At 39.8% G+C, this 10,740-nt stretch overlaps 1 protein-coding gene across 2 annotated transcripts in view; it reads right to left on the bottom strand.

Annotated features, from left to right (window-relative positions):
- Positions 1–512: 512 nt before the first annotated feature.
- LOC114658505 (ubiquitin-conjugating enzyme E2 U-like) overlaps positions 513–10,740 on the bottom strand; it is a 126,803-nt gene continuing 116,575 nt past the window's right edge. The window contains exons 9-11 of one of the 2 annotated variants that reach the window (XM_028810572.2): positions 10,004–10,097; positions 8,738–8,856; positions 513–1,964 (exon numbers count right to left, since the gene is read on the bottom strand). In XM_028810572.2, coding sequence (XP_028666405.1) covers positions 1,837–1,964; positions 8,738–8,856; positions 10,004–10,097 — 341 coding nt within the window. In that variant the 3' untranslated portion in view covers positions 513–1,836. The remainder of the gene's footprint in view (positions 1,965–8,737; positions 8,857–10,003; positions 10,098–10,740) is intronic. The other variant, XM_028810573.2, reaches the window with a different exon arrangement.

The following is a 10,740-nucleotide window of genomic DNA, read 5'->3' as shown; positions in this document are numbered from 1 at the left end:
AAATTATCATTATTGTCTGTGCCAGTTACTGTTTTCATCAGCTCAAGGTCACCCAATTATTTGGATCGATGTTTCCACTGAGGGCCAATGAGCATGCTTTTGGTCCAATGGTTGGCACTGTTTCCTCACTTTCTAGGTTTGAATCTTGTATTTGGTTGCAGTCTGTTTGCATGTTCTCTGTGTGCCTGCGTGGCTTTTTCTCTGAGTACTGTCTTGTTTTCTGACATCCCAGACTCACATGGGTTAGGGTGGTTAGTCAATCTAAGGTGGCCCTGTGGCTGTGAGTGTGAGTAGGTCCTGCTACAGACTGCCACACAAACCAAGCTTGGTTCTTGTCATGCATAGCACTCAGGTCCCTGTAACCTAAAATTTGGATTACATGGACTAGAAAATGTTATCAGTAAATAATTCCTGATTCATTTAATACAAATGGCATTGCTATATTTGTTCGTTGTTTCCCAATGACGGTTGCAGTGGCAACACTGACTAGTTATCCACATCTTCTTCAGCTTCTCTGGGAGAATTATGAGATGCTGCCAAAGCACCCAAGATATTGAATCTGTTATAATTATTCTGGGATTCTGATGTATGTACACTTTTGCTTTACTATTGTTGTGTGTCCTTTCTACTATTTTGCACTTGTCATTAACTTCTAGCATTCTCTTTGTGGAAGTGCCTTGCCACTATTTTCTGATGAGGGCTCACGGCTCAACATCATCTACAAAAAGAAGAGAAGCAATCCTTCAGTTATCACACTGGATACCTGACAAATCTGCAGCCTAAAACTTCATGAAATTCAAATTCAAGAGAAGACCAGAAGCATCTTTAATGAATTCCAATGAACCTGCTAAACAGCTTTGACCTGACACCAGGTATGCAGACACAGCCCTCGCTCTGCACACAAGGGAAACTGAAAACACACAGCAGTGGCCTTGAAACACCTTCAATATGAAGCACCTTCCACGTGATGCCACAGGAATGACGCCTTCTGGCCTCCTTGTGAAAAACTATGCTGGGATAACAGAAACAGACGCTCTGTCTGACAGTTGAACCTCAGATCCAGGAGGAACAATGTGTGGTCCGATTTACCAACGAAAAACATATAAAACCAAAAATACTGGGTTAATAAAAACTCTTTTGCTACTATCCCCCTACAACACAAAGATCTCTAAGAGTATGTAGAGTGTGAACTTGCCCTACAATGGACTGGCACATCATCCAAAGTTTGTGCCTGCCTTGCACTCGATGCTGGTATTGTAGGCTCTGACCAGGAGTAAAAAAGGTTTATAAATAGAAGGGTGGAAGACAATTGTTGTAAGATGTGATAACTGATTTGACTAAACTATTCTGCTAACATCTAAGAGCAAGGCCAGAAAGGATTTGTGAGCACCCGTCATATGTTAAAGACAGACTTCTTATTTCCTCATGGGAAGTGCCATGTTCACTCTACGCTAATTATAAAAATTCAGTAATGCAATGCAACCTGGTTCAGTTCTCAGCAGGACTTTGTTAATGTGTGTCTGTATGTTCTCTACGTGTTCCTGTCAGTTGTCACCAGGTACTCCTGTTCCTTCACATATAATTAAGGACTAGGTGGTGTGCCCAGTGACTAATGGATTGGCATCCCCATCTTCAGATTACCTCTTGCTTTTTGTCCAGTATTACTAAGGTACCTTCTGACACATCTTTGATTTCTTTAATACTCAAGGCAGTTTCAAAAATGGATGGATGTAGAAATAAAATAAAATATCTCCATTTCGCCTCACATAATGATCACATGGTCTGTCTCAGTTGTAAAACAAAACAGTGTTTAAATAAGCCTGTGATGGTCCCCCTTTAGTCTTCTGCATAGCAGAGAGTGTTGGTCCATGCGATTAGATTGTCCACTTCTGTCTCCCAGAGGTCTTCGTTATCTCGCTCCTTTGCTTTTCTAGTGCTGACTGCCTGTGGTGAACCAAAGGAGTCTAAAAAATAAATAAAAAAATAAAACATAACAGAATAGTGCTGTACACACATGAGATACAGACATTGAGGTGACGGAGCAGCTGAAAGAGATTTGACTTTCTGCAGATCACGACAAGTGAAATGACTGTAGCTGAATATTCTTTACAACACGTCCAATGCTGTGTAAAGTAGGATTTTCTGCTTTACTACATATTTTCATGGAGAATTTTCAATGCAAATCTAAGACTAGTTAGTAGATTTTAAGTTAACAATTTAGCATGGTGAATATAGCAGGTTGGGGAGTTCACGGCTCTGGATAAGGTGCCAGAGAGTCTGATCTCATTATGTTTCTGTTGTTCCTGAACCACATCAAAGTTGTTGTACCAGGGCAGTCATTCATCTTTAACCAGTTAGCCTCTGACATCACAAAGCAGGAATGCATGACGGTACACTGCTTCACATTCTTTAACCACAGACAGAAAATATCTGGAAATGTCTTGGGGATTTAAATGATGTCTGTGTTTTTGCAGAGGATGAGGAAGGGTTGTTCTTTATTCCAGGGTGGGGAAGTCCATGGCTTTTCATTCAGTAAATATCAGAGGCTACCTTTAAAGCTGATTAGTAGGAGGTAAATGGCAGTCCTAAGGTGTGGAAACTCTATGGAAGCTGAAAGGCAAACATTAATAACAACTGCCCCTTGTTGCTACTCCAGTTCAAAACTGTAACGCTTTATTTATTTTATTAGAGAATGTACACTACCGGTCAAAAGCTTTAGAACACCTCAGTTTTTCCAGTTTGTCTTCAGATTTAATCAGTTGAAATGCAATGAATGACCTAAAATGGTGAAAAGGTTAAGCAGTAAACTGCCAGAAGTTTATACTTAAAGTTTAGGTTAGCAAAAACTGAAAAAGGAAATATCAGAATATTACAAATGGGCCTTCCTCAGGGAGCAACTAATAGCTTACAACCTACAGAGGTTTGGCAGCAATTAAAGTAAATGAAGCCATGCAAGTTGAAGTAAACAATTTGCACAGATGTCCCAACTTCTGTTGATTACTTAAAAGTCCTCTGTCTGTCTTAAAGCAGAGATGGAACAGACTGTGTGACTACACCCTCTGAAAGCAGGTGTCAGTTTGTACTGTGAAGAGGAGACTTTGTGCTGCAGGTTTGACAGGGCGAGTGGCAGGAAGAAAACCACCCCTTAAAACAGCGCTTCTCAACCTTTAAGTATTTGCGGCCCGGGTTTTCATAACAGTTTTAATCGCACCCCCCTAATGTTTTTTTGAAAGGAGCCCAGTAATACTAATTTGTTCTTTTTTAATTAATGATATATCATAGATGCATATTTTATTATACCTACTTAACTTTTATCGACATTTATCTAACTCTACATTTATTTTTCTAGTATCAGAATGTAGTTTAAGTTAATTTGTTTTGGTTTCAATAGATGTATTTTTCATATTTTTGATTCTTGTTTTCTATTTTTCACATCTTCGTGCCCCCTTTTTTGTTACTTCGCGCCCCACAGTTTGAGAACCACTGCCTTAAAGGATAAAATAGGGCCAGCTGTGGCCTACTGCAGACTGGACAGTCTCCTCTTCATAGCTGAAACCGAGACTTGCTTTTTTTGACCACTGTTTAGCTGTGCTTGAAGCTCTTGTGCTGTGAGGTGACTATCACTTAGTGACATTTCTCAAATCCAATTACTCTCACCACCTTGTGTAGCCAACTAGACTGCCATTTTGTAAATTTTCTGAGTCTTTTGTTGTTGGAGATGGAGCCTATCGCCCTCACATGTCTCCCAGAAGCTGCTACACATGACATCATCATGATGTTGTTATGTAAGATGGAGGCACTTTGCTGTTAAACTTTCTGGATAGTTCCAGACCAATTTTATGAGTTTCTCAGATTTAATTTTTTTTGCCTTTTTTGGGTTCTTAAGTTCACTTGTTTTCGTATTTTACTTTCTCGTATACAAAGTACAGTGGAACCTCGGTTCACGAACGTCTCGGTACATGTAAAAATCGGTTTACGACCAAAAAGTTCGCCAAACTTTTGCCTCGGCCCACGACCACACACTCGGTATACGAACAAGCCAGTTTCCCTTTCGGTTTGTACGTGTTCAGTCTCTCCCTGTGCATTTCCTGTGCAGCGAGCAAGAGAGAGAGAGCGAGCGCGAGAGCGAGAGACACACACACACACACAGAGACGGTGTGAGAGAGAGAGAGAGCTGGACGCATAAGGTAGGAAGGCAGTTAAAGAATGCACTGGGCTTGATTTTGTTTTCACTTCTGTTTACAGCGATCAGTTCGTAGCGTGCATTGTTGCAATGTTACTTGTCTTTATTAAATTACAGATTTTTTCAAATGTTCATTTTTTTCCCTGTGCTTAAAACTCATTAAAAAAAAATTGTTTTTAGCCAGCGGTTGGTAGCACTATAGTGCGAACTATTGCAGTGTTAGTTTTCTCTGTTGTTCAATTTTTTCTCAGTGTTATTCAATGTTTTTACATTTAGTTTACTATTATACTGTGCATTCTATGGTTTAATTAACTATATTTGTGCTTAAAAACTTAACAAAAATATATAATTACATACAGTTTGTATGGTCTGGAACGGATTAATTGTATTTACATACAATCCTATAGGGGAAATTGCTTCGGTTTACGACCAAATCAGTTTACGACCAGAGTTTTGGAACGAATTATGGTCGTGAACCGAGGTTCCACTGTATAGGGAAAGTATTGTAATTGTCCAAAGATTCAATGTCGCGATTTTGATGAATCTCGATGTTTTAGAACTCCCTGAGTGTGGAGTTATGTTTCTGTCTGTGTGTGTGTAAACACGATAACCTGACTACGCTTTCACTTACATCAACCAAATTTTGCATACAAGTAAATTTCTTCCAACTTTTGGGCTATTTCCTCTACCCGGAGGTGGTACTTTAACTTTTATTCATGCAGGTGCAGAGTCCGATTTATTCAACTTTACTTTTATAATAATTGTTCGGTATATTATTAATTTGATTTGATTTGCTGTTGATGGTTCTTTAATGTACATAATATAAAAATATTATTGTCTTGCGGTTTACTCCTCAATTATCCATTCCCATATCTGAGTATATGAGAAAGTCGAGGGGAGACCACTCCCGATTTTTTTTAACTGTGATTTTTATTAGGATTAATTTTCCTCATATTGTCTCTTTTGATTTTTGACCTAGACCAGTTTTGACCGTGATTCTCTCTTTCTCCCTGTCTAAAATAAACCTCTGTTAATATTGCTTTTACCAATTATTCTAAGGTATATCAGTAAGTTCTCCAAACCAGTATCTGACCATCTTTAATTAAATGGCAACATCTTTCTGCAAATGCCTGTACAATAACTATCACCACACACAGCACACAGGCCCTATGACAATCCTCAGAAATAAACAGGGCTGTCCCATCTGGGACCCTAACAATTCTCACATTTCTTTGGTCCTGTTTTAAACATCCTTTTAGAATGTTGGAATTACTGTATATACTCACGTATAAGATGGGTCTTGAAACCCGAACAATCGATCATAAAATCAGACCCCGACTTATACGTCCGTTGAAAAATGTGACACTTAAATGTTTTTTTTTTTTTACATCTTCTTGCCTCCTCCAAACTCACATCAGTTTCTCAGACACATCTAATTTTGTTGCAACATCGTGGTTACTAATTTCTTTTGCTACTTCAATGATGTTTAATTTAAAGCCAGCTTTATATTTTCTTGTGATCAAACGCTCCATCATTGATAAGGGATGCTCTTACGATAAAGGTGTATGAAGGCGTGAGATACAAAAAACATAAATCAGTGCAAACATTACTTTGGAATAGTTCGGGTATTACCGTGTGGTCACATAGGCACAATAGAGAGAGACAGAGAGAGGTTAGGTGCACACGCTGATACAGCACATTGCTGCACCAACATAGAATATAAAGGCTGTGGTTACTCTCTCAGGTGGGCATTAGCATATCATAATCTCTTGGACCAATAGGGTGAGTTTTCCGCATTCGACTTATACAAACGACATTATAAAATACCAGAAATTATACAATAAAATCAAGTCCCGACTTATCCACGAGTATATACTGTATTAAAGTGTCATTCTGGGCTCAATGATGACTCAAAATACTCCCCAATCATTAATAGGGGGAATAACATTCTCATACCTCAAGACTGTGTGTTTGATTATTTTGCTCAACAAACAAATGAAAGAAGCACTGAAATTTGGTTTCTGTTTTCCATCTCAGACTCTCCTCCTCAGTATGTGACTATAATCCATTAGCTGCACTATGAAAATGTACAATAATGTAGAAAATCAGACATCACCCTGATATATTTTGCAACCCTTGCAGTAAGGAGACCTGGGTTCGCTACCCGGGTCCTCCCTGCGTGGAGTTTGCATGTTCTCCCGTGTCTGCGTGGGTTTCCTCCGGGTACTCCGGTTTCCTCCTATAGTCCAAAGACATGCAGATTAGGTTCATTGGTGATCCTAAATTGTCTCTAGTGTGTGCTTGGTGTGTGGGTGTGTGTGCCCAGCGGTGGGCTAGTGCCCTGCCTGGGGTTTGTTTCCTGCCTTGTGCCCTGTATTGGCTGGGATTGGCTCCAGCAGACCCCCCCATGACCCTGTAGTTAGGATATAGCGGGTTGGATAATGGATGAATATTTTGCAACACTTGTTACACATGGGGGAATGAGAATCAATTTCCAGGCCCTGCTAAGTTTGCAATAACCTGCCGAGACAAGAGGGAGCACAGTGCTAACTGTATCATCTCCATTCTCCTCCCTAGCTCTGAGAAGCCATTCAAGGTGGGCACCCCAGTCATGCCCACACACAGTTAAGCCATGCCCCTTCCGGTTGGGGTGGTATAAATCTGAGGGCTCACAGCTGGTGGAGCTCCCAGACAAAGTCTCACTGAAGAGAGTTTATTATTTTTTGAGGCAGTTGTAACTCCCATGTTCTGTTGTGCCACCATGCGCCCACTTTTGTTCTGTTTTTTTGGACATGTTGTAAACAGGGTGGTCTGGCTGGCACCCCAGTTTTTCTTCAGTTCTCCAATTTCTTATTTGCCTTCCACATGCTGAACAGCAGTGGCCAAAAAAACAAATGTGTTTTTCAAACTTTACTGCTTCAGCATTTTCAGATTATTTTTACACGTTTCTATCGTATACTGAAGAACAATTATAAACATTTCATAAGTTTCAAAAGCTTTTATTGGCAAATACATAAAATTTATGTAGAGAGTCATAATTTTCAGTGTTGACCCTTCTTCATAACTTCTGCACTTCACTCCGGCATGCTGGATATCAGCCTCTGTGCCAAATCCTGACTGCTGGTGATCCATTGTTAACTTTTTAGAACTTGGAATTGATCACAATTTGTGGGCTTCTGCTTGTCCACCCGCTTTTTGAAAACTGACCATAGGTTCTTAATGGGATGAAGATCTGGGTCCAGATCTTAAGATTACAGGTCCAAACTTTCAATGTTATGACCTCCAAGCCACTTTGTTATCACTTTTGCCTTGTGACATGGTGCTCCATCATGCTGGAAAATATGCAGATCATCACCAAATTGCACCTGGATTGTTGGGAGAAGTTGCTCTTGGAGGACATTTTGATAGCATTCTTTATTTATGGCAGTGTCCTTGGGCAGAATTGTGAGTGGGCCCACTCCCTTGGATGAGAAGCAACCCCACAAATGGATTGTCTCAGGATGCTTCACTGTTGGCATGACACAGGGCACATGGTAGATTCCACCTTTTCCTTCCCCGGACAATCGATTTTCCTGTCCGAAGGAAGATTCATCCAAAAACATAACTTTCCACCAGTCTTCTGCTGTCCAATCCTTGTACTACCTGCAGTAATTTCAGTCTGTCCTTGATGTTTTTCTTGGCTTCTTTGCTGCCCTTCTTTACACAAGGCCGTTGTCCAAAAGACTTCACCTCACCGTTTGTACAGAAGCACTCACACCTACCTGCTGCCAATACTGAGCATGATCTGCACTGGTGGCAACACGATTCTGTAGTTGACTCCTCAGGAGGAGACGATCCTGATGCTTGCTGGACACATTTAGCTGATTGTTTTGTGCTAGGGCCAAAATAAGTGAAAATGTTTTTTTGTGATAACGTTAACTTTGTATGCTAATAAAGCTCTTTGCAATGAATTAATATACATCTGATCACTCGGCACAATAAAATAAAAACAATGTGAATTTCCCACACAAAAATAGAAGCTACAAATTTTGCATAACACAACATTTGGGTCACTGCCAAAACTTTTAGCCAATATTGTACTTAGTGAGCATCGACTTACGTCATCAATAACAAAATTCTGTCTTTAACATAAAAACCTACATGTGCCAGAAAACTACAAGGTAGAGTATACAAAACAACATTAATCTCTTTTGCCTTCTCCAGAAGGAACAACAGATACTATCTGTTCCTGAAGGCCACATTCAAAGTGCAACCACATGGCAGCATTGTAATGACAATGTCACTGTGCTGTCTCACATACAGTATCCATGTTTGCCTATGTGTGTGTGTGCAGTTTCTCCTACCCATGTGCACAAGCTGGTAACACTGTGAGAAAAACACAAACACATATTAAATGTGTACAGATGCTCATTATGAGAGGTCAGTGTGGTTGTTATTCATAATACCATACTAGAGTATCCTCTGTACATGCCGCCTGAAAGATGAGAATTTTGACATTTAAAACTAGAAACACATAATTCCTCTTTGTCAGCAGACTGGCCACTTTGTCGTTACCTGGTGTTCTAGTCTGTAGATGAATCCTCGTTATTCTCTTCACTCTCGCCATCTTCTCATCATTTGTTATGCCAACTTTTTGGGGTTTCACAGGTGATCCATATATAATAGTACTGAACCTGTTTTTAAAAACAGCAAGGGAAAGACCTGAAAACTTTCATTATGTGTGCAGGATGGCAGGCAAATCAATACCTGCAGCATGAATGAAGTATTCAGCTGAAACATTAAAGGCAGCATCTTAGTGTAGCCTCGGAGTAATATTGTAGAGCACAAGGCCTCTCACTTCTTTGTCCTAATTCAATGTCTTGGTCACCTACTACACTGTGGCTGAATTTGATTGTGCATACATACATATTATAATAATAATAATAATTTATGATAGACGGCTGTACAGTCGGATGCCTGGGATGTGGATGGACCAGGAGAGCGCCAATACCACCCCCAGGACACGAGAGGGTTACCGCCCTGGGGTGCAGGGGAACCACAAGATTGGAGCTGGTAGGCTCCACCCTGTTGGGGCACATGGCCACCACCATGGGGTGCTCAGACGACACCCATCTAAATCTAAACTTAAAACTCATTTGTTTAAGACTGCTTTTTCTCTTTGATTACAATTGCTCTCTCTGATTATAATTTTTATATTTTAGTTTTGTTTATAATCTGTGTTTTATCTATTGTTCTGTGTCTTTGAGTGTTTAGAAAGGCACCTACAAATAAATAAAATGTATGATTATTATTATTATTATTAATAAAATATGCAATGTGCTCTTTGCTCACATGACACACATTTACATGTCTAACAGGAGTCTTTTTAGGAGACTTTACGCATTGTTCATCGTAAACTGAAGCTTGCTGTCTGTTGGACTGGGTTAACAAGAGCAGCGCTGATCTTTGCTGTTTGAATCTCCGCCCCTATTTTGAGTGCCACCTTCATGAGGCGTTGGATTGGTTTAGAATTGTGACACTCAGTGAGCCGTCTAATTGTTTCCACCCACTTTTAAGGACAATTAACGCAAGGTTGTCTCCAGATGTATATATTACACATTTGGCTTCAGCGTGACTAGAGCCTTAGCAACAACACCACATAGCCGATTTTAGCATTTCCTGTTATAGGGCTAAAATTTGTGTGCATCTTTTACTAGACTCTTGTACCAGTGAATATGCTGGACACATTACTATGAATTGTGAACATCTTAAGTTAATAAACAAATTATTCAAAGATACTCTTGTTTATGAAACACGACAATAATTTTTAAAAGATCTTACTCTGTATTCTGTGCCTTCATTTCTTCTGCCACTCCCATGTCCTGTAAACCATAATGCAGAGCTGACTGACTTGGATGAACTGAACAAAGAGTAACTGAAACAAAAATGGGAAATGTTTTTGAATAAAATGGCTAGTTTGTAAAAAAACAAAAAAAATCCTTGAACCATTTAATCTTAATAATAATAATAATAATAATAATAATAATTCATTACATTTATATAGCGCTTTTCTCAGTACTTGCAATAAAACAGTAATCAAGAATGAAATGTTGTAATAATTAGAATATATGTACTGTATATTCTTTTTCAAAGCCACATGCACTTCAGAACAGGTCATCCACCTGAAGCTAAGCGTGTTCGGATCTTGCCAGTATGTGGATGGGAGACCATCTAGGAAAAGCTTGGGTCAGTGTTGGAGAGGCCATCGGGGGCGCTTACTTTGTGGTCTCAATGTGGGTCTCAATGCCCCACTGAAGTGACGGGGATACTGTGCCTGGAACACAGACAGAGATGGACTCAGAATTTTCCAAAAGCACACACTTTTAATTTTCTTTTGTCTTTTATACAGCACACACAAAGTGCACAATTCACATGCAATGCTTAGTCCTTTGACTTTACTTTAGTCCTCTCCCACAATCTCTGTCCCCCTGAGTGGAGTGAGGTGGCCCCTTTTATAATGCACTGTGGAAGTCCAGCCCCGGACACAGACAGACACACACCGATAGCTCCGCAAAGCA

Source organism: Erpetoichthys calabaricus, chromosome 10, assembly GCF_900747795.2.
Source record: "Erpetoichthys calabaricus chromosome 10, fErpCal1.3, whole genome shotgun sequence".
NCBI classification, from domain to species: Eukaryota; Metazoa; Chordata; class Cladistia; order Polypteriformes; family Polypteridae; genus Erpetoichthys; species Erpetoichthys calabaricus.
Note: the sequence above shows the minus strand (reverse complement) of the source record. Positions and strands in the feature narration are given on the sequence as shown.